The following is a 24887-nucleotide window of genomic DNA, read 5'->3' as shown; positions in this document are numbered from 1 at the left end:
CCCACCTTATAGGACTGATCTGTGTATGCAGTTAAAATACACAGGCACAGTATGAAGCTTAATGCCAGTCCTCCAATAGCTGCTGTTACAGTGTAGTCTGTCTGGATAGGGACAGTGTGTCTTACTTGTTGCCACATGTCCAAATCTACTGCAGTGATTAACACACAATAGGCACTTAAATGTGTGTTAAATAATTAAGATAAAAATAACCAGAATATAAGAAAACAGTTATACCATTTTCTCTCTCCTTCCCTTTCTCAGTTTTAGATTAGATAGGCAAAGGAAGACAGTCTTAAGAAAAATGGGAACATTTTAATCCTAGTACATGTCAGCCTTTTTTCCATGACACTGCATTGTTAGTGATTTTTTAAAAAATGCGTAATCTTGTGATAGATGCTTTGCCCAACAGAGGATCCTAGTTTTTTGCCTACTATGTAGGAGAGAAGGTTGTTGAAATATCTGATCTATAATTTGGATGGAGAGGGAAGACGACCAATTTTCTTAGGACTTATATGCCCATTGGCATGATATTTAACTTTGCTTAATATGAAATATATATATACATCCTGGAATGGTATAGCCTAGGACTAGAAATCACAACCTTATAAAATTTTGATGTTAAAATAAAATTTGAAGCCAATAGGAATGAAGTCTGGGAAAGAACTTTTTTTTCCCTCCAAAACCAGCCATTCATTCAAAACAATTAAGAAAAATATACATATATGTAATACACACACACACACACAAATATGTTTCTAAATTAATGTCAATTACCTACAGAAACGAAGCATACAAATTGTAAATGTACAATAAATTTCACAAAGTTAATATGTGTGACCATCACACACATGAAGAACGAATGTTACTAACTCCCTGGAATTCTGGTTTATATACCACTCTCCTGAAGGTAGCCTGGATCCTGGTGAACACTGCACATTAGTTTGGCTTGTTTTTGAAATTCTATAAATAGATTTATATAACTTTGTACCTTTTTGAGTCTGGCTTATTTTGCTAGGGATCAGTGTATCACATATATGGTGATAGTTTGTTCACTTTGATTGCTGAGTAGCACTCATACGTATGAGTATTATTCTTTAATTTATCTGATCCTTGACAGTGGTCTTTTGGGTTGTTTCTAGTTTTGGCTTATGTCTGATGTTCTCGTACATGTCTTTTGGTACCCATTTATACACATAAGGTGGGTATAGTATTTTTACTGCTTTTGAATTTTATCAGCAATAATAATCTCAAGTCAGCAGGCATACATTTTAAACTGTTGTCAGTGGTCTAGCAGTATCACTACATTCTCAGGTGTACTTTTATTAAGGAAAAGGCATAGGCCTCCATGTACTGCCCAGTTGCATGATACTGCTGAGGCTATTCTGTTCCATAGGCCAAGTCAGGACTAATGTAGGGAGAGACCCATTGGACCTAACTTTTAAAGGGAAACATGCTTTTGTACTTCTCCCATTTCCTTCCATGTGATGGGGACCTATGTGATGTATAATGCTTGGCCTCTCTCCTACCAGGTACGTGGCACATTTTATTTTTAGAGCGTTAGGACTCAATATAGAGTGTGAATTTAAAGTGTGAACATCTCTTGGATTAATACTTGTGTGGGTTGTTTTTTTTAATTGAAAATTACTTATTTTTCCATAGCTTATTAATTCTTTAGAAGCAAGAACTTAACTCTGAGAAGCCTCCTGATGTAACTTACTTATCTTTCTCATATCCTTTCCTATGAAAATCTCCTTGGCTTGTTCTGCTGTAGGGTACACTTCCCGATTAGCAATCATTGGGGTCACTTCTTGGGATTCTGACCTATGTCAGTGCCAAACGCCTCTTGTGCACTTGTCCAAGGCAGTGGTTAACAGGTACCTTGGAGCCCTTCCCAGACAGATGTTTTACACTAAATATTGCATGTTCCCAAGAGTAGAACCCATGAAGAACAGGTGGGGAAAAAAAATCCCATTATGGATGGTTCTACTGTTATGGCCTTCTAAATTTCATTTAAGTTAGAGAGAAAAATGTCTTTTGCTTTTGCTGGCTTTTTTTTTTTTCAATCCCTCCTTCCCTTCCTCCCTCCCTTCCTTTCTTTCTTCCTTGTCTCACAATGTTGGAAAAAATATTTAAGAGATGAGAAAAAAAGTTAATACCTCTTCTGAAGAAATTGCACGTGACTGCTTAGCCTTCAAAGAACTGACAGCCCTAACATCTCTGACAGAAAATGTGTACAGAGGGAAAAAGCTTCACTGCTTGTAATTTTAGGTGGGAATGAAAAATAAGAGAGGAAATGCGTGGGAGAAAACTTTGTGACTTCATCTCATGTACGAGTCAGTTGTCCATGATCACTTGTGGGTTTTCTCTGAAAGAGGTTTAGTCCTAAACAGTTTTTGATGGGTTACTTGTATGCTGTCTGGCTGCCTTTTCTTGAAAGGTATCGTGTCTAGGGCAGACCTCTCTTTCCTTTTGTATCTTTGCCTTGATGGTACTAGGAACCATTTGTGCACGTGTCTGTGTACATGTGTGTACACATGTGCTATTTCCATTTATATGTTCATATACTCCTCATTTGTTTTGGCACCTACTTGTCGGGTTTTAAGTTACTGGGCAGCTGCTGTTACTTGACCTGGTAGTAACTTAGGACCTGTCAAAGCTGAGCCATAGTTTAAGGCAAAAACTAAATGTATTTTTTTAATGTGGTAAAATATATATAACATAAAATGATTACCATTTTAACCAATTTTAAGTGTACAGTTCAGTTGCATTAAGTACATTTACATTATTACACAGCCATGATCACCATCTATCTCCAAAGCTTTTTCATCTTCCCGAACTGAAACTCTGTACTCTCTCTGCCGCCCCGGAGCTACCCCCAGGCTCAGCTCTTGGCAGCCACCATTTTACCTTTCTGTCTCTGTGAATGTGACTACTCTAGAGACCTTACCGAAAGGCAGTCCTAGGACATGTGCCCTTTGTGTCTGGCTTATTTTGCTCAGCATCAAGTTTTTAAGGTTCATGCACGTCATAGCATGTGTCAGAATTTCCTTTTTTAAGACAATAATATTTCATTACATGTATATACCACATTTGTTCATTTCTTTTTTTTAAACTTTTTAAAAAAAATTTATTTTCTTTTCACATCAGATGGGTAATGTGCCTGTGTCATGCAGGGTGGCACATGTCACACAACGGCGTGAACACCCGATCATCACGCTTATGAACTACAAAAGGATCTAAAAATTTATTATTGAGAGACAGAGAGAGAGAGCATGAGCATGAGAGGGGCGGAGAGAGGGCGAGACACAGAATCTGAAGCAGGCTCCAGGCTGTCAGCACAGAGCCCGATGTGGGGCTTGAACTCATGAACAGCGAGATCATGACCTGAGCCAAAGTCGAACACCCAACCTACTGAGCTTCCCAGGCGCTCCCCACATTTGTTCATTTCTTAATTCATTAGTAGGCATTTAGGTTGTTTTCATCTTTGGGCTGTTGTAAATAATGCTATGAGCAGTGGTGTCCAAGTATTTATTTGAGCCCTGCTTTCACTTCTCTTGGGTTTATACCCAGAACTGGACTGGATGGGTCATGCATTCATTGTATGTCTAATGTTTGGAGGAACCACCACACTGCTTTCTGCAGTGGCCACACCATTTTACATTCCCACCAGCAAGGTACAGAGGTTTCAATTTTCCCATATCATCACCAACACTTGTTATTTTCTTTTCTTTTTGATAATCACCATTCTAATGGATGTGAAGTGGTATCTCATTATGATTTTGATTTGCATTTTCCTAATGATGAGTGATGTTGAGTATCTTTTCATGTGCTTATTGGGTATTTGTTTATATTCTCAGACAAATATATGTTCAAGTCCTTTTCCTGTTTTTTTTTTCTTTTTCCTATTTTTAAATCAGGTTTTTTGTTGAGTTAGAGGAGTTCTTTATATATTCTGGATATTAATCCCTTATTATATGGTTAATTATATGTATTTCTAAAACAATAGAAATACATATTTCTTTTGAATGGTCTATTTCAGTTTTACCATGTTTGTTAGAGTAAATATCATTGAGTAATCCAGCCTTGAGGAGTAGTGGTGTTTTACTGAGTGCTTACTCGGTACCAGGTACTCTTTTAGATGCTATACATATATGAGCATTTAAAATTCCTGCGAGAATCCTGTATGGAAGTACTTTTATCTGTGTTTTCAGTTGAGGAAACTGAGACAGAGTTTAAGTAACTTCCACTAGTTTGCATTCAAGCTGGGATTTGCATTTAAGCAATGCAGCTCCTGAGTCTGTGTACTTACTACAGCACTTGGGGACCATTCCCATGTGTGATACTCTGTGTTCTCATCAGGTGACACTTTGCACCTCTTGAACACCGCCTTAAAAGACCGTTCATAAGGTCAAGTGAGGTGTCTGAAGGAGTTCTTAACAAAAAGTAAACAGTTTTAAGTAAAAAACTATTACTTAAATAGTAAACAGAACCTATTTAAAGTTCTTTATGTTGCTTTGTATTTCCCTTTGTGGAAGTACATGTTTTCTTTAAGGATGTGAATTTCTTTATTCGAATCGGGCATATTTTTTTCTAAAGTAGTTTTCCTAGGGAAATTTGCTGAGATAGTTTTTTGAGTAAATTTTTAACTTGTATGCCTTTATCTATTTTTATTTTAAGCTACCTGTATTGTAGATTTAGTGTGTGAGTTGATTTCTAGAGAATGTAATTTTATTTTGCTGTTTACCTAAACCAGACTTAATTAGTAAAGAGTAAGGCACCTGTTACATTGTATAATGCATTCTAGAGCAAACTGGAATTCTTGCTGCTGCTCATCATTATCACAAATAATGTATGTAGGGTGTACGTATTGTTTTATATGTGCACTTGGGAGGAGAGGATGAAAATGTAGATCTTATTTTCTCATTCAAAATGAATGCTACTAACTGGTTCGCTTTTTGTTATGCACATATGGCTATGACTGGGAGGTGGTATGTAATCAGCAACCTATTCCTAATTGTACACATGAAATTAAAATTTTTTTTGTTAATACAAGTGATGCTTTATTCATCATGTACCTTGGTATGCATATTTTTCCACAGTCACAGACTGTCTACCTATGTAATAAATTTCCAGAATTGAAATGGCTAGGAATTCAAAGGAATCTGCATCTTGAATTATGAATAGACATTGTTAAAATGTCTTCCAGAAAGATTGCACAAATTTAAACTCCCAGCAGTGCATGGGATTTCCTGTTTCTCCACTTGTGCACTAGGACTGAGTATTGGCAAACTTTACATCTGCAAGTGAATCTTGCATAATTGTCGTGAGAACATAAAAGCTATGCCAGGAAGCTGGCCATGTCTTTTATATGACACCTCCCCTGAATGTTTTTTGATAGGTTTGTCACCTCCAGGTTCTGTGGCAGAACAGGGTCAGGCTAGCAACTTGATCAGGAGATTAGTATTTCTCATAGTGTGGTCTTTTTATTCTGATATAATTTCAGTTTACAGAAGAATTGCAAAAATAGGAGGAAAATACCAGTTACCTCAAGTGTTAACATTTTCCCACATTTGCTTTATTCTTCTGTATATCTACACACACACACACACACACACACACTTATTTTCTCTAGACCATTTGAAGGTAAGGAGTACACAACATTGTTTCCCTAAGTACGGTGGTAATTGTTTTTAATAAAAAATGAGGACACCTTCTTACATAACCCCTGTACAGTTATCACAACCAGGACGTTAAAATTGATATAATCCTATTCTCCACTCTGCTAGCTCTATTCAGATTTTGTCAGTTATCTAAATAATGTCCATTGTAGCAGAAGTAAGTTCTAGATAGTATGTTGCACATACTAGACCACAGGTTCTAAAACACCGACCTACTGAAAAATAAAAAGCAACAACAAACACTCACTGAACTACTGGCCAGTCTGTGAATTTCAGTTCTGGAATTAAAGGCAAAAATCTACTCTTGAATCTTTTTCCACAGGAAAGACTTTTTTTGAATCTTTCAAACTGATTACACGTACCATTAAACTGTTTCATTACTACGTTACAGTTTACAGAAACCAAGAAGTTTAAGGCAGAGTTTCCCAAAGACTTGAGCTTGCTTTTCCATCCACCTCTGTTTTTAAAACTGATGTTCTAATATTGTTACTCAATGAAACTCTAGATAACATCATGTTTTGGGGGCTTTTTGTAGCAGTGTATTATGAAAGTGTTCTATATTCAAAAAAGATTTTTCTTGTCTCCTCTCCCCTCCCCCATATTTTTGAGTTTTGACTTGATTTTCTCACATGAAGCATCTGTTAGGTAGAAAAGGTGTTATGATGGTGAAGCTTTGATAAAACTTTTACTGTGTTTGTCCTCAGTAGGTTTGTGGTCATGTACTTTCTTAACAGACTGGCAAATGTAGAAGGAAATGTATTTGTTGTAGGAGAAAACAANTTTTTTTTTTTTTTTTTACTTATTTGGAAATTCTAATGAATTGGAGGATATTTGAGAACCTCAATACTATTTATAGGTAGGAAGTACCAATTTTGATGATTGATGGTAGCTTTTAAAAAAATCGTTATACTTTAGGGGCACCTGGATGGCTCAGGCATCTGACTTCAGCTCAGGTCATGATCTCCTGGTTTGTGAGTTCGAGCCCTGCGTTGGCTCTGTGCTGACAGCTCAGAGCCTAGGGCCTGCTTCAGATTCTGTCTCCCTCTCTCTCTGTCTCTCTGTCTCCCTCTGTCTCAAAAGCAAATAAATGCAAAAAAAGTATTTAAAAAAAATAAAAAATCTTTATTCTTCAGAGTAAAGATAATAGAGTAATTAATATTTTCCCCAGTTCTTCCTATTTGAAATAAAGGATCATTGTTATCTTAGAAAAGGAAAGCTAGTAAAGTTAAAGAAAAATGAATTTGCTAGCTTGAAATTATACTTATATACTTGAGATCACCTAAATTTTCCTGAGCTATGGTAGATCACATAAATTTATCCTGAGCATTGTTAGGTAAATAGATTTTTGTGTTTTGTTCACCAACACCAGTCTGAGGGAAAAGTATACAGATCAAGAAGGAATGGATATGGGTTAGGGTGTAATCAACTTTGTATAAGCTATCTTCTGTTCATTACTTTAAAAAGCTAGTGGGACACCTGGGTTGGTTAAACCCCCAACTTCTGGCTCAGGTCATGATCTCGTGGTTCATGGGTTCGAGCCCTGTGTCAGGCAGGCTCTTTGTCTCCCTCTCTCTCTGCCTCTCTCTCAAAAATAAATAAACATTTTTTTAAAAAGCCAGAACTGTGACTTTTCCCCTTAGATATATAAACGGATTATTATATTTAGTTGGAACTACATTTTATATAATACAGTATACAAATAATTTGAGGAACTTCTTGCAGATGAGATATCGACAACCTATACTATCAAAAAGATAATTGGATAGTAGTGATTCTTTAAGAATTAATTCTGTATTTTATAAAATTAAAGGCATCCTTAGAGTACTTAGGGATTTAGATTATTTTTTAATGTTAAATATACCATACACCTATTAGGAAAAGCATTTTACATGAGAGTGGTCTAAACTTGGTTGGTTCAACTTATTTCTGGTTCAGTTGTTAACACAGATCATGTTAGTAGACCCCTTGTTTTTAAAATAGATTGTAAATAAAGATAAACGTTTGTGCATGCCTATCTCACCATTCCCCATTGTAAGAGGGAGAGATCGAGCTTAACCAGTTTATGAGACGTTGATGATGGACTGTAGTCATTTCCGAAAGGTGAACATTTTGATTGCCTGATATAAATATTATGTCATGAATTTTCTTGAGTCATTCATGTTTAAATATGGACCTTCTTTCTGCAGTAGATAATTCTTGAAGTTGTATATTTTAGTTGTATATCAGATTAGTAGTGAAAATGGATCTTGGTTAAGTATGGGATCCATATAGCACCTTGCTATAACTTGACATTTTTAAATATATAGACCTCTGAATTTTATTAAATAGTTAGAATTTAGTTTAGCCGCAACATTCAGAATACTTCATTGTGAACCTAGTAAATGCTTTTATGACTTTTCTTAAAAAAAAAACAAAAAACAAAACGATTTTCTTATTCTACCCCTATTGCAGTAAATACAGTAACCATTAGTTTTAATGAGGTAAGTAGCAATGTAATGGCATATGCATTAAAGAAAGGACTGGGATCGCTCTCAACAGTTACTGGAGATGCTTTATTATATACTGAAGCTGTAATTTAATTTTATTCACATTTATAAGATTCCTTGCTTAGCATGGCGCCTAGATAGAATGTTGCTAAATTTTGAAGTGTTGTACAAGCTCAGCCAGGCACTTGCTGAGTTTGAGTGCTACCGCACACATGTTGTATACTTGGTTGATTTCAGCTAAGGGGTCTTTCCAAAAAAGAATAGAGACAGATACTTTAATTCACATTTAGTTGTTAATCTAATTTTGAAAGCATTTCAGAGCATCAAGAAACAAAATTTATGTTTCAGTTTTGGGTACAGTGGATCTCTTACTAGTCCTGTGATAAACCAGGGTTAGATCCAAAAGGGTGATGGTTGGAATATTAGTATGGAATACTAGTATGAGGGGTACCATGTCACAGTCTTCATTGAAAAGTTTTATTTCATTAGTTAACTGTGTCTCTGTAAAATTTTCACTATTTTAACCCTTTGGGTAGATTCTGGCCACACGTCACTTTGCTTGTCTTTTATGAAGTGCAACTGTGCTCTTACATATACAGTATATGCAAAGAAGTATTTTAAAGGCTGTCTAAACTTCTTGGTTTCTGTAAACTATAACGTAGTAAGGCAGTTTAATGGTACGTGTAATCAGTTTGAAAGGCTCAAAAAAGTCTTTCCTGTGGAAAAAGATTCAGGAGTAGATTTTTGGCTTTAATTCCAGAACTAAAATTCACAGATTAGCCAGCAGTTCAGTGAGTGTTGTTGGGTTTTTTGTTGTTGTTGTTGTTGCAGGTCAGTGTTTTAGAACCTGTGGTCTTCAGTGGCCCTGCTGATGTTGCTGCTAAAACATTGTGTTTTGTTTCTTGTTTTTTTTTAAATTGAATATCCTGTAGGGTAAAATCAAAGAATTAATAAGTAATTCTTCCAACAGAAACTTAGATTTTTTTACTCATATTTTTGTACTATTTCAATTAGAGGTACTTTTTAATATTTCCTCTATAATGAAAATATAGTCACAGATAGCCATTGTTTATAAATCCTGAGTTCATAAACCATGCCATATAGCATTAAATTATAGAAGAAAATGTACTACATCAGATTTTAAGACTTTAATCATCAGAGTTAATCATTTGTGGGATGTCAACTACAGTAGAGAAATCTTAAGTCAAATTAGGCCTCACGACCTGTTTGTAACTTCAGTCTGCTTAAGAAGATAAACAGAATTCTATTGGTCTGTTTTCAAGTGTTGTGCTTCCACCGTTTCTCAGAGAACCTCACAGAGGAAATAAGTAATTGCGTAGAAATTAGTTTCTTCTTCCTCCATGCTATTTGTTCTCATTACCATCATACCTAGTTCCTTATTTTGTAATTTTGGCTTGCCAATTTAAACTACAGTGTAGTAATAGTGACTAACATTCTTTGAGCACTTACTGCGTACCAGGCACTATTTTGTGTGTTTTCTAAATAGTATAACATATTTAATCCCTTTAGCACCTCTTTGAGATAAATGTAGTCACTGTGCCCTTTTCACATGTGAGGAAACTAAGGTCTGGAGAGTCAAGTAACTTTAGAGTTACACAGTAAGAAAATGCTAAATCATGGATTTGAACTCCGCTAATCTTCCTCTAGAGAGTTTTTCTTAACCTCCATGCTGTATTCTAATTATAGCCTAAATTGTGCTGTCTTGTCTCTTGCTCAAGCTTTTCTCTTTGCCCTCTTACAACCAGTTGAAATGCTTTTGTTCACCTAGCCTGTTTCTTTTTAAAGGACCATACACTATAAGCTTTTTGAGTAGTCAACATCTAGGTGTTTTTTTTAAAATTTTGTTAGCATATAATGGACACAATGTTACATTAGTTCCCTGTGTACAGCATAGGGATTCAGCTTTTCTCCCTGTTCTGCTGTGCTCACCAGTGTAGCTACGTCCNGGATTTGAACTCCGCTAATCTTCCTCTAGAGAGTTTTTCTTAACCTCCATGCTGTATTCTAATTATAGCCTAAATTGTGCTGTCTTGTCTCTTGCTCAGGCTTTTCTCTTTGCCCTCTTACAACCAGTTGAAATGCTTTTGTTCACCTAGCGTGTTTCTTTTTAAAGGACCATACACTATAAGCTTTTCGAGTAGTCAACATCTAGGTGTTTTTTTAAAATTTTGTTAGCATATAATGGACACAATGTTACATTGGTTCCCTGTGTACAGCATAGGGATTCAACTTTTCTCCCTGTTCTGCTGTGCTCACCAGTGTAGCTACGTCCTGACGCCATACAACACTATTACAGTATCATCGACTGTATTCCCTATGCTGTGCTTTTTATTCCTGTGCCTTAATTCATTCCATAACCCATAGCCTGTCCCCATTCTCTGTCACCCATTTTGCCTGTCCCCCACTCCCATTCCCTCTGGCAGCCATCAATATATTCTCTATAAGTCTGATTCTGTTTGATTAGTTGGTTGGTTGTTTTTTCCACATATGAATGAAATCATGGGGTATTTGTCTTTCTCTGACTTATTTCACTTAGTGTAATACCCTCTAGGTTCATCCATGTCTTCTCAAATGGCAAGATCCCCCCCCTTTTTTAATGTCTTCATGATATTCCACTCCGTGTGTGTGTGTGTGTGTGTGTACACCATATTTTCCTTATCCATTTGTCCATCAGTGGACACTTAGTTTGCTTCAGTATCTTGGCTCTTACAAATAATGCTGCAGTAAACATAAGGGTGCATGTATCATTTTGAATTAGTGTTTTCATTTTTTTTGGCTAAGTACCCAGGAGCGGAATTATTGGATCATATGGTATTTCTGTTTTCTACCTTTTGAGGAACCTCTGTACTGTTTTCCATAGTGACTGTATCAATTTACATTCCTACCAGCAGTGCACAGGGTTCCTTTTCCTTCATATCCTTGCCAACACTTGTTATCTTTTGTGTTGTTTATTTTAGCCATTCTTACAGGTGTTAAGGTGCTATCTTGTGGCTTTGATTTGTACTTGCCTGATGATTAATGATGTTGAACATCTTTTCATGGCCATCTGTATGTCTGGAAAAATACGCTTCAGGTCCTCTGCCCATTTTTAATGAGATTATTTTTGTTGTTGTAGAAGTTCTTTATGTATTTTAGATATTAAGTCCTTATCAAATATATCATTTGCAAATATCTTCTCCCATTCAGTAAGTTGCCTTTTTGTTTTGTTGTTGGTTTCCTTCACTGTTCAAAAGCATTTTATTTTGATGTGGTCAGAATAGTTTATATTTGTTTTGTTTCCCTTGCCTTAGGAGACCTACCTAGAAAAATGTTGCTGTGACCGCTGTCAGAGATGTTAATGCCAACTTCTCTTTTAGGATTTGTATGATTCCAGACCCTTTAGGTCTTTAATCCATTTTGAGTTTATTTTTGTGTGTACTGTTAAAAAGTAGTGTCATTTCGTTCTTTTGCATGTACTAGTCCAGTTTTCCCAACACCACTGTTGAAGAGACCCTTTTCTCCGTTGAATATTCTTGTCATAGATCAATTGACCATATAAACACAGGTTTGTTTCTGGGTTTTCTGTTCTGTTCCATTGATTTTTGTGGCTGTTTTTGTGCCAGTACCATACTGTTTTGATTACTACAGCTTTGGAGTATATCTTGAAGTCTGGAATTGTGAGACTTTTAGCTTTGTTCTTCTTTTTCAAGATAACTTTGGCTATTCTGGGTCTTTTATGGTTCCATACTAACTTTGGTATTATTTGTCAACAGCTAGGTTTAATTTTCAACTCTGCCTGCCACTTAGCTTACTTAGTGGGCAAGTTGCTTTCTACACTTTTTAAATGGGCCAATATGTGCTTTACAGAATTGTTTTATAATAATTAAACAGAGTACTGTATAAAATCTGTACAGCAAAGTGCCTGGTACATGGCAAACACTTGTCAGGTCTGCATCACCTCTTGGGCTGTGAGGATTTTTCCAGGTGCTGCAGATTGTGTGAGACTGGGTATCTTTGGTTAGTTGTGGGTTTTTTATAAGTTTTCTCCAGGTGCCTCTGTCACCCTCCTCTAACACTGTGCTACGTGCTCAGAGTGGCTGTGTAAGGCCTACTTAGGGCATGTTGTTTTGTTTAGGAACCATTTTTAAAGTATATATTTTGTTATTTCTGGGTACAGATGATTACTAAAGGATGCTGCTCTTTAGGAGAGTTGAAGTATAAATCACAAAGGAGATTTCATGGTGCCTAAAAAGCTTCCTGTGGAATGTGTCGTAACAGCCTATGTATTTATTCATTTTTCTTATTTTTTTCCAGAAAATTTGGTGAGCGGCCTCCACCTAAACGACTCACTAGGTAAGCATTATATTAGTCGTTCACCCAAATATTAAGTAAAAATACCAGATACTGTCATCTTGAAAATGATATTAGGTGCTCTTGAAGTGATTCAAATACTAGTATCTAGATCATAAGCTTCTTCCCATCCTTCCCTACATCCTTCCCCCACTCTCCACCCCCAAAAACCAGGCTAATAGGATATAGTTCAGAGGGGAAAATGAAACCTTTTAAGAATTAATCTTGAGTATTGTATAGTTAATCTAACAAGGGCAGCAATGTAAAGATAGCTTCCAATATCTATCCAATCTAGCTGCATTTAGCCAATCATAATTGATTACAAATGGAACTTGAAAGATAAATGCTTTAACAAAAATGAAAGAAATATAAAATTTTACCCATTTTAAGGAGACTATAAATACTACATTGTGTTCTAATTATGAATTAATTTCACAATATATGTTTTAATTACAAATGTTAAATTTGAAGGGGTTAGTCTTGAAAAGGATTAAAAATGTTTTCAATCAGCAGTTGTAAATAAAAAAGACACCTGTTGCACAGTTACAGTCCCAGATTTAATGCTAATCCTGCATTATTCGTATCTTTCAAGAAAAGTGTATGCATATATAAGCATATGTTTGTCTTTTTTCCTTTTCTAAGTCAAGCATCATACTCTACCATTGTTCTGGATCTGTTAACTCCACCTAACTGTACATCTTCTACCTTGTTCTTATTCATATCTTCATAGTCTTTCATTGCCTTCACACTACTCCTTTAATATTTCACATTGATGGCCATTTGGGTTATTTCCACATTATTGTTATTAGTTTAAAAATTGTTGTACTCAAAGAATGATGGAGACATGCTAAAAGGACACAGAAAGGGAGCCAGTTTAAAGAGGTTCTTGCTAGCCAAATCATGAGCACTTTAATCATCAAAATAAATAATGATAGTAATAGATAGATAGAACCCATAGAATAAAATACAGTTTAAAAGTCTATACCGAGTTAAACAAATGACTCTGTAGTGGAGGGTAGGAATTCTTTTTCTTATAGCAGAATTCTATCTAATGAATGTAGAAGGAATGATGGAACTAAAAAATCACACTTTGGCAACCACTACAGTAATAATTGTTTCAGGCAGAAAAACTATTGGTGTAACGTCTGATGAGAAATATTTACTTAGTCTCTAAGCGTATCCTTACAAAGTATGTATTAATTATAAAGTGAACAATAGGAACATGACAGTGAAGAAACTTGGCAGATATAACCTTAATGAAGTGATCTAAATTAACATCATAGTAATGGACAAGTAAACATCGTGTGCATCCTGAGGAGGATGACATAATGTCACTTTTGTGATGTTCCTGCCAAAAATGCAGGAGCTAAGTCTAAGCATGAGGAAACAAACAGACACAGATGAGGGCCATTCTATAAACTAATGGCATTTACTTTTCAAACTTATCAAGACAATAAAAAACAAAGACTGAGGAATAGCAGACTAATGGAGACCGGGGTGGGGGGTGGGGGGCAGGTAAACTCCCAGGAAAAACAAAACAAAAACCCCAAAAACATGACAACTAAATTCATTTAAATCCTGGACCAGGAAAAAAAATTTTTGTTTTAAAGTTGGAGTTAGCAAACTTTTCTATAATGGGCCGGTTAAGAATCATATGGCCACACTGAGGCTATTGTGACTTCTCATCTCTGTTCTTACATTCCCAAATCAGCCATAGATATCAATATATAAATGAATGGTATGTCTGTATTTGAGCTCAACTTAATTTAGAAAAATTCGCTGTTCTGATTTGGTCCTTGGGCATTAGTTTCTCAACTGCCCTCCATCCCCAAAATAAAGGACATTTGTGGGACAGTTGGCAACATTTGAATAAAATCTGTGTATACAAGAATCAGTGATGATTGCATTATGCTTATATACAGGCATGTCTTTGTTTTGGGGGAAATTAACACTGAACTATTTGGGTTCAGGGGCTGCATATCCACAATGAGCTCTTAAATGGCTTAAAAACATAATACACAAATATGGTAAAATACTGATATTTGGGGAGTCTGGAGGAAAGGGGCCTAGTACACTTCTTTGTCCTACTTTGGCCACTTTTCCTATAAGTCTGAAATAAATTAAAAAGGTTTTTTTCTTGAAGACATTAAATACAATTATTTGTATATATTGTAAGGAAATTCTAAGCAGAAATATTTAATTCACATTTATAGACATTTTGAAATTTATAGTTTAATAGATAATTTTACTACCAGTAGTAATAGATTGGAATGATTCCTAACCATAAAATCTATTTTGGTGAATAAATCACTTGCTTTTAATGGGGATACCTTTGTAAAAATAACAATCAGTACGACGGTAATAAATATCATAAGGAAATTTTCCTTTCCTTAAATATATACAATAATATAATTAGGTTCTGTCTACTTTATCATGATTTTCCATTTACTCTTTAAGCCCTTTTCCCTGCTTGGAAAATTATTGTAAGCTTTTAAGTCTTTTGCTTTTGGCCAAGATGGAGTAACAAGGACTGGAATTACTCCAAACTGAAACAACTAAAAAACCTGGACAAAATATGTAAAACAGTGGTTTTCAAGATATTGGATGGCAGTCAAGAAAGGACAGTGAGCCTTGAGAGACATGAAACAAGGGAGATGAGCTCCACAACTATCCCAGCTTAGTACCTAGAGAGTTTCTAGAACATGATGTAGGGAGAAAGGGAATCTAGGAAGCACCTTGAACCAAGGAGTTGGAGCTGGGAACCTAGGGGTCCACGGTGGCTAGAGTTCCCAGGGCAGAGAGCAGACAGCTGGAGAGGAAAGAGCCGTGTAGTTTGAGAGATCTGCGGAAGGTTCCTTCTTACCTTAAGCTGGATATCGATCAACACACGTGTGTGAGGAAACTACTCAAGCTGGGGAGTAAAACTCAAGCTAAAGAATTAGAGGGAAGAATTCTTGAAGCTCATATTACAAACTTGCCTGATCCCAGTAGCTAAAGTGGAAAAATACTATAATTTGTGATGCATCTACTAGAGTACTGCACAGAAGGACTTCCTTCCATAATGGTGCAAAATTTGGCCAACAGTAAACGCTGTTGATTTTACTGTTAGGTAAAAGTTTTGTTAAAAAATTTAAATAGAAGATTGAAAGAATCAGATTCTTTCCAAGTAACTTAAATATATACGAGGACAAAGCTCAAGAATATTTATAGGAATAGAAAAGTACCAAATAATCAAAAGTAAGATTTATTGTGTCTTAACATCTAACCAAAATATATCAGTCATAGAAAAAAGCAGGAAAATAGGATCCATAGTGAGGAGAAAATTCAGTTAATTAAAACCAGCCCAGCAGGACATATCTGATGGAATTAGACAAAGACCTTAAAGCAGTTACTATATTTGTCTTCTCTGTGTTCCATGTGCTAAGGTCAGGAGTTTAAGATTTGTTTCGTTAAAGGGTCAGATGGTAAATGTTTTAGTTTTTGTGGCTCATGTAGCCTCTTGTTGTAACTACTCAACTTTCATAAAAACACAGCCATAGATGATGTGTAAGCAAATGGACGTGTCTGTAAACTGGAGCACAATTTTCTTTCACAAAGAGGGGTGCATCACATTTGGTTTATAACTATAATTGCAGATCCCTGAGCTAGAAAAGAGATTGAACAAGTTAAATAGAGGACATGGAAGATTTAAAAGCTATCTAAATCACATTTCTAGAGCTGAAAATTACACTATTTAAGATGAAGAAATACACTTGCTGGGATTAATTACGGGTGCCTGCTGCTGAAGAAGAGACTAATGAAGAGACAGAACAGTAGAAACTATTCAGAATGAAGAATACAGAGAAAAGTTCTTGGGGTTAAATAACCCAATCTGTAAGGAAACTGAGGTTTATGTTCCAGTGGGCTAATATGCAAATAATTGGAGTCCTCAAAAGAGGGGAGACATGATTAAAAGAAGAGATGAAGAAATAATGGCTGAAACGTTCCTTAATTTGGTGAAAACTGTAAAGTTTAAAGTTGGTGATAAAGAAAAAATGTTAAGAGCAACAGAGAAAAAAGATGTGTACAAAGGAATGAAGGCAGATGAGGATGATGAGAGGCTTTTCATCTGGAATCTTCCTGAGGAGAAGACAATGAGACAAGAGCTTTAAAGCACTCAAAGGGGGAAAAATGCAGCAACCTGGGATTCTGTCCCCGGGCAGGACACAATAAAGACCTTTTTAGGCATAAAAAACTGGAAAAGAATTTATCATATTCAGGCCTGAACTACTAGAGATGTTAAATCTTTTAAGCAAGACAGTCATAGCAGATAGAAATCTGATTCTGTACAAATTACTATGAAGAAAGAAAGATGACATCACTGCAGATTCTACTGATATGTAAAGGATAACAAGCAAATATTATAAATAACCTTCTGTTAATAATTCAACAACTTTTGAAGAAATGCACAGACTTCTTGAAACTAGCAAACTACCAAAGCTTGGTAGCCTAGCAAACTACCCAAGAAGAAGCAGATAACCTGAATAGCCCTAATGTTTAGAGAAATCAAATGTGTAATTATAAACCTTCCCACAAAGAGAACTACAGGCTCAGATGATTTCACTGTCAAGGTCTTCCAGACATTTGAGAAGTAAATCATGCCAGTTCTGTGTACACCCTTCCAGAAAATTGGAGAGCAGGATGTACTTTACAGTTCATTCTCTGAGGACAACATTGCCCTGTTTTAAAAGCAGGGCAGAGACATTTCAAGAAAGTAAAAATATAGACCAATATCCCTTACAAACACAGATGCAAAAAGTCTTAAATTTTCAAAATGAAAATAACAATGTGGCTTTATCTCACAAATGGAAATAAATGTAATTCATTATATTAACAACAGAAAGGAAAATCATGTGGTCACCTCAAGAGATTTAGAAAAGCTTTTAACATTCATTCTTGATCATAATTGTCAACAAACTAGGAACCGAAGGGTATTTCCTCCTACAAAAGCGTACCTACAAAACTATGTTTAACACGATAGTTAACTGTGAAAGATTGAAGGTTTTCCTTCAAGATCAGGAACAATGCAAAGTTGTCTGCTTTCACCGCTTCCATTTAACATTGTACTTGGAGTTCTAGTTAGTACAGTGAGTTCAGGAACGGAAAGGACACCATCCAGATTGGAAAGAAAGAAGTAAAACTGTCTTTATTTCCAGACATCATGATCATCTATATGGAAAATCCTATGGAATCTTAAAAAAGCTGCTAAAACTAATAGGTGAGTTTTATCAAGATAGTAGGATACATGATCAACATACAAAATGCATTGTATTTTTTATATGAATGGTGGGAAATAGAAATTTAATAAATAATACTATATATAACCCCATCAAAAATACATAATTCTTAGGGGAAATCTGACACAAGATGTAAAAGCACTGTGCACTTGAATCTTTAAAATATTGTTGAGAGAGCTTGAAGTCCTAAATAAATACTCTTGGGATAGAAGACTCTTGTTAAGATGTTACTTCTTGCAAAATTGATCTATGGATTCAACATAATACTTGTCAGAATCCCGGTGGGCTTTTTGTAGCAGTTGACAAACTGTAAAATTTATATGGAAATGAAAACAACCTTAAGCTACATTCAGTAATCATGGATGGTATTGGTGTAAAGACAGTTAAGTAGATCCCTGTAACAGAACAGTGGCCAGAGGTTTTTGAGGTATATGTTCTTCATTCAAGATGCGAAAGCAATTTAGTTAAAGGGTCTTTAACTAAGGATTCTGGAACAATCGGATGTTCACCTGCCTCTGCCATTTATATACACATAAACACAAAATAACAGTGATCCATGGCTAGCACCATGTACAAAGATTAGCTTAAAATATACCTAAATGTAAAACTTCAAATTATAGAGATTTTAGAAGAAAATACAAGAGAATATCTTTGTGACCTTGGATTAGGCAAAGATTTCTTAGATATAACACCAAAAGCACTAACTCTGGAAGAAAGAAATGAATAAATTTTACTTCATCAAAATTAGGAATAAAGCATTTGTGTCCAGATTATGAAAAGAATAAAAAGTCAATAATAAGGAAATTTCCAATTTTTTAAATAGGAAAATGATTTAGACAGGTACTTCTCCAGACACTGTGGCAAATACCCACTAAAGAAATGCAAATGAAGACCACAATGAGATATCTATTAGGAAGAGCTTTTATACTCTTTTATAATCCAGTGGTATGTAAAGTAATACAACAACTTTGGAAGATAACCTGGCACTTTCTGAAAATGTTAAGTACACTCCTACCATATAGCCCAGCCATTCCAGTTTTACATATTTAGTCAAGGGAAATTAAAACATAATGTGAAGACAAAGACTTGATCACAGGTGTTTGTGGTGGTGTCAGTTATAGTAGCCAAACCTGCATAACCCAAACATCTACCCACAGGTGAGTGAACCGACATTAATTGTGATATATTCTACAGTGGATTTCTATTCAGTACAAGGAATGAACTGTTGATACATGCAACAACATAGATAAATCCTATGATAATTATGCTCAGTTTTCAAAAGAAGTCAGAAAAAAATGGATACATACTCCATGATTTCATTTATATAAAATTCTAGAAAATGGAAATGTATCTATAATGGCAAAGGAGATGAGTGGTTTCCTGGGGACAGGGAGAGGCAGGAGGAGGGATTAGAGGCAAAAGAGAAACCTGGGAATAATGACTATCTTTATCTGTTTTGTGGTGGTGGTGTATACATATAACAAAACAGCCCAACTGTACACTTGAAAATGAATACATTTTATTTTGTTTCAGTTAAATCTAGGGGCACCTGGGTGGCTCAGTGGGTTAAGTGTCCGACTTTGGCTCAGGTCATGATCTCACAGTCCGTGAGTCGAATTTGAACCCTGCATTGGGCTCTGTGCTGACAGCTTGGAGCCTGGAGCCTGCTTCACATTCTGTGTCTCCCTCTCTCTCTGCCTGCCTCTCTCTCTGTCTTTCTTTCTCAAAAATAAATAAACATTGAAAAAATGTAAATAAGTTGTAAAAAACCTTATTAGCTTTTATCCTTTAAAAATATCTTAAAAGGAATTAATATATCTTCAAGGGGAGAATTCAGTTAAGTTTTATTTCTTTTTGAAGAGGGCAAGCTTACAGATTTTCCCAAAGCTGATATAAAGCAAATTTAGCAAAACAGTTTGTATAAAACAGAAAATTGGAATGTAAACTCATGACCAATTCTATGATAAAAATTTAATTTAAAACCCAAAGTTAAAAATTAGGAAGTTTTCCCTAAACTATTGGTAGGGTGTTTAATTCAGAGAAGGTCTCTTAAGAAGTAAATCATCTAAACCTACCCTATTCTGTCCATACCTTCACCTTCCAAATGAAGCAATGTTGAAAAAAATGCCTTTTTATTTAGAGGATGATATTTTAGATAGTGTTCAAAACACAATTCTACCTCTTCAAAATTTAAATTAAGGCAAAATTTTTTAATGTTTATTTTTGAGAGAGAGCGTGACCAAGGGAGGCGCAGAGAGAGAGGGAGACACAGAATCCAGAGCAGGCGCCGGGCTTTGAGCTGTCAGCACAGAGCCCGACACGGGGCTTGAACCAGCAAATCCTGAGACCATGACCTGAGCCGAAGTCGGGTGCTCAACCGACTAAGCCATTCAGGCGCTTCAACATTTAACTTTTTGATTAAGGATAGTTAACACTGTGTACTTACTATTCAACTTTATTATAGATTCATGTTTTTTCCTTTTAAATAATTACATTCTTTCAGAAATACATATAGAATGGACTAGTAACTTACAAGGGCATCCTCCTCTCTTGAAATAGTCCTCTTAATGTGGCTCATGAGTACAATGGGCTGTAGATTCAAAAATAAAACTGAATGCTCAGACCTTATATTAATATATAGAAACAGTTGTTCTTTTATTGTGGAGGGTTCTCATTTTGTCATTTAGAGCCTGGAGCCATCAGTGAAAATATTAGTTGCAGTACAGTTAGGCGTCAGTCTCCAGGAATGCTGAATGGATCACAGTGAGCGAGCCTGTCCCTTAGGTGAGAGAATGTCTGAACTCTGGAGTTAACGACCGGCGGAGTTAACGACCGGCAACACCACTGTAACACATACTTTTAGAAAACATAGATATTATTCAACTTAATACTCCCTTGTTCTAAGAGACTTTGCCCTATTGTCAATAATCAGGTTAGAACTGGAATTGGGAACATGCTTGTGTTCTGGGTGACCTTCAAAGGCAAGTACTCTAACCTTTCTTCCCCTCTGCAACGCTGCAGACTGGTACCCACTAATTCGTGCATTTGCTTGAATTTATTTAGTACCAGGATTTCCTTCATAAGGTTCTTTTTTTCTTAGGTTTGCTGTAATTGTTGGAATTATGTTATTTACTCTGAAAACCTTTTTTTCTGTCATTTGGACTAACACTGAGGTTTTTTTGTTTTTTGTTTTTTTCTTCTGAAGCCCTTGATTCAATCATGGAGATATATGAGTGTGGCGAGGAAGTAAGGGTTCTCAGAGCCTGGAATCTGCTTCAGATTCTGTGTCTCCCTCGCTCTCTGCCCCTTCCCCACTCACACTCTGTGTCTCTCTCTCTCAAAAATAAATATTTAAAAAATTAAAAATAAATTTTCTGTGGGGTGCCTGGGTGATTCAGTCAGTTAGTTAAGTGACTGACTCTTGATTTCAGCCCAGGTCGTGATCTCACAGTTTTGTGGGTTTGAGCCCCGAGTCAGGCTCTGCACTGGCAGCGCAGAGCCTGCTTGGGATTCATATTCTCTCTCTCTCTCTCTCTCTCTCTCTCTCTCTCTCTCTCTCTCTTTCTCTCTCTCTCTCTCTTTCTTTCTCTCTCTCTCTCTCTCTCCCCCCCTCCCTCCCTCTTTCTCTCTCTCTCTCTCCTTCCTTCTGCTCCTTCCTTACTCATGCTGTCTCTGTCTCTCTCAAATAAACTTAAAAAAAGTAAAATAAAATTTCTGCTTTTCTTAATATTCTAAACGTTAAGCTTCTGTGTTTTCAGTAAGCAGACTTTCAAAAGTAGTTGCCACACTGTTCTTCAAATAATTTTTTAAAATTTATTTCTTTATTTTGAGAGAGAGAGGGTATGGGGCGGAGGGGCAGAGAAAGGGAGACAAAGAATTCCAAGCAGGCTGTGCCATTGGTGCCGAGCGACACGGGGCTCGATCTTATGAACCATGAGATCATGACCTGAGCTGAAATCCTGAGTCTGACGCTTAACCGACTGAGCCACCCAGGCACCCCATCAAATAATTTTTAATTGCTTTTCATTTAGACTGAATATTTTATGTTCTAAGGAATCCTTAAATGAAATCAACAAAGAATATACTTCAGACTTGTTAGAGTAGTAACTATTCTAGGAAATTGAGTTTTAACTTTGTCATTCTTTTTAACAGTTCAATAATACAAAGCAGTAATTCTACTAGTAAGATTCTTAGAATACCTACATTATGCCTTCCAATGCCTAAATTTCCCTTATTCTTTTTTGAAAAAACAATGGATGATTTTGCCATCTTGTTCAAATACTTTTGGGGTCTCTAACCCAGTGGTTTTCTACCCAAGTGACCCCCCCCTTCAACTCCCTTCACATTTGCCATTCATTGTCTAGAGACAGTTTGGGTTGTCACAGTTTGAGGAAGGGTGCTACTGACTTCAACTATGTAGATAGAAATGTTGCTAAACTCCATACAGTGCACAAAACAGCCACTCACAGCACAGGATTATTTTGCCCAGGATGTCAGTAGTACTGAAATTGAAACCCCATTTTGTTGATGAAACCCCACTCTGTTTGGATGTAAAGCACATGGGCTGCATTCTGTGGGCTTTATTATTTAATTGTGTTTCTTCAGAGTATATCTTTGTTAAGGTTCCTTATGATGCTGGAGGAAATGATCAATCTTTAATTACCAGAGAACATAATTTTAATGTGTTCAGTGTTCTATTAAGAAAGCAAAGGGTTTTTTTTTCCTTGTTGAAAGAAGCTGTGTAGCAAATTAGTTATAAGAAAACTATTATTAATGGTTGTGTTAAGGTTCTAGTTGCTTTTTCAAGAATGCAGGGGAAAGGATGAAAACTGGAGCTGTCATCTGCAATCACCATAAACAACTTGAGATCTGAAATCTTTTGTCATAATCATAATTGTACACAGCCACTTCCAACGTAAGCAACTAGCATGATGACCAGTGCCCAGGATGTAATAGGCTCTCAATAAACCTTTAATGGGAAGATGAATAAATAGGCAGTTTACCTGTTGTGCTATAGTGCACGTTGCAAGTCAAGGGATATGCCTGATCATTTTCAAGTTTTCGCTCCAGCTTCGATGGGAGTGGTGCCACACCTTGCCCTCCTACCGCCCCTTCTATGAAAATAATAATAATAATAGGAAGAGTTAACTGACATTTTGTATATCACAGTCTGTGGGGCCAACTTAAAACATGTATGTATGCACATACTTTATAGGTAAGAAAACTCAGACTTGGTGACAAGAGTTAAGATTCAGACCTTTGTCGGGGCGCCTGGGTGGCTTAGTCGGTTAAGCGTCCGACTTTCGCTTAGGTCATGATCTTACGGTTCGTGGATTCGAGCCCCGCGTCGGGCTCTGTGCTGACTGCCAACTCAGAGCCTGGAGCCTGTTTCAGTCTGTGACTCCCTCTCTCTCTGACCCTCCCCTGCTCACGCTCTCTCTCTCTCTCCTAGAAATAAATAAAACATTAAAAAAAAATTAAAAAAAAAAAATTCAGACCTTTGTGTGTGTGTTTCACAGCAAAGAGATTGCAAAGTATCTGATAGTATAATTTTGTCCTTGAGAGTTGCCCTACCTAAGTTTGAATCCTCGGTATTTATCATCTTGTGAAAGTTATTTAACCTCTCCTCCATTTCTAAAATATGCCTACTAGTATGTCTTTAAAGCCTTTGTAGTCTGTTTGGGAAGACAAGAAAAAAACGGACAAATGTATCAAGTAACTGCTAATATAATAGAGATATAATGATATATAATTGTTAGTAATATAATGATATAATGGTTGTTACTCTAAATGCAAATATAATGTAATACGAGTAAATATACTTAAAATTGCTACTTAAAATTTTTCTTCCCAAGTATTAATCACCTTTTCAAGTTCTTTGCTGAGAACTGGACTTCTCTGCCAGTTTTGTCAAGAGACTGACTGGCCTTCTGACTTTGCTCTTGGTTTCTTACCCACCCTGAACACTGATCAGGCACCTGGCTTAGGAACACCTCAGAAACCTAATGGTTATCGATTCCAGGCTGTACCTCTTACCACTCCCCCGCAGTTCTGAGAATGTTTTCTGTATTCCCACCCTTGAAATGCTAGGATTTGGCAGCATCACTTGTGGATTCCACAATTAGCTAGTCCTTTGATACTGATCTTTGGTCATTTTACTCGTCCATTCCTTTGAAGATGTTGCCAATATTTATGGCTCCTTTCTTACCCATTAGACATTACAGTGGCTTCTCATTTTGCAAATAATTTAGGCTTTCTGTTACCTGGCATTTGTTAGACTTCTTGCTAAAATTAAAGTGACCTTGACCTCTGCAACATCTCACCCTTTGATAGTTGTCTCCTTCAACAGCATCTAATAAACAGTCTCAGTTCTATCTCTTACTGGTTCTTCTCCATTTCCTTTTATACATTTTCTTCTTGACTCTCCTGTCACTGTTTTCTTTCTGAGATTTCATTCACTGCTGTGGCTTGTGTGTGAACTACACACCAGCAAACCCCATCTTTGCACCCCAGACCCATCTCTGGGACTATAGATGAGTATTTCCAACAACGTATTGAATACTTAGAGCTTGGAGGTCCGGGATGCTTCAGAATTCACATTTGTCACACAGAATCTGTTAATATACACTTCTCTCAAAACAAAAGATCTAAAGAGTTGTCAAGTCTTTTCCATCTTCCCTCCTACTGTCTTGTTACTTCTTTTTTAGTAATGTCAACCTTTATTCAAGTTTTGTCTCAATGCTTTCTAGTCCTTTCCCTACTCTACCACTAAAATTAACTAAAAATGAAAAATAATTGTATGTTTTTTAAAAAAAACCTTAAGATCTCCCATTTTCTTTTGTCTAGATTGAAAATCCAGATTTCATAGCCTGGTGTTTTAAGAGATGGGTTTTATTTTTATTTTTTATTTTGTTATGTTTAAATTTTTTATCCAGTCTCAAAAATTTTTATTACTTGTTACCACTTTTTTCATCATCTGTCATAGAGTGATATTTGAATTAACTTAAACTTTCATACTTTGTATATACGCTTACAAAAGTCAGATTTTCAAGGGGTTTGACAAGCCTCTCACGATTTTACTCTACGCAGTTTGTCAG

The 24887-nt window shown here is 36.1% G+C and overlaps 1 protein-coding gene and 1 pseudogene across 7 annotated transcripts in view; one reads left to right on the top strand and one right to left on the bottom strand.

Moving 5' to 3' along the window:
• The window catches only part of RBPJ (recombination signal binding protein for immunoglobulin kappa J region), a 215382-nt gene that overhangs the window by 161622 nt on the left and 28873 nt on the right, over positions 1–24887 (top strand). For all 7 annotated transcript variants that reach the window (XM_077776600.1, XM_077776603.1, XM_077776601.1 and 4 more), the window contains one exon: positions 12479–12517. In XM_077776600.1, the coding sequence (XP_077632726.1) occupies positions 12479–12517 (39 nt within the window). The remainder of the gene's footprint in view (positions 1–12478; positions 12518–24887) is intronic.
• On the bottom strand, positions 3142–3236 carry LOC144241933 (small nucleolar RNA U13; annotated as a pseudogene).

The sequence above is a fragment of the Crocuta crocuta genome, unplaced genomic scaffold (assembly GCF_008692635.1).
Source record: "Crocuta crocuta isolate KB4526 unplaced genomic scaffold, BGI_CrCroc_1.0 scaffold57, whole genome shotgun sequence".
NCBI classification, from domain to species: Eukaryota; Metazoa; Chordata; class Mammalia; order Carnivora; family Hyaenidae; genus Crocuta; species Crocuta crocuta.
Note: the sequence above shows the minus strand (reverse complement) of the source record. Positions and strands in the feature narration are given on the sequence as shown.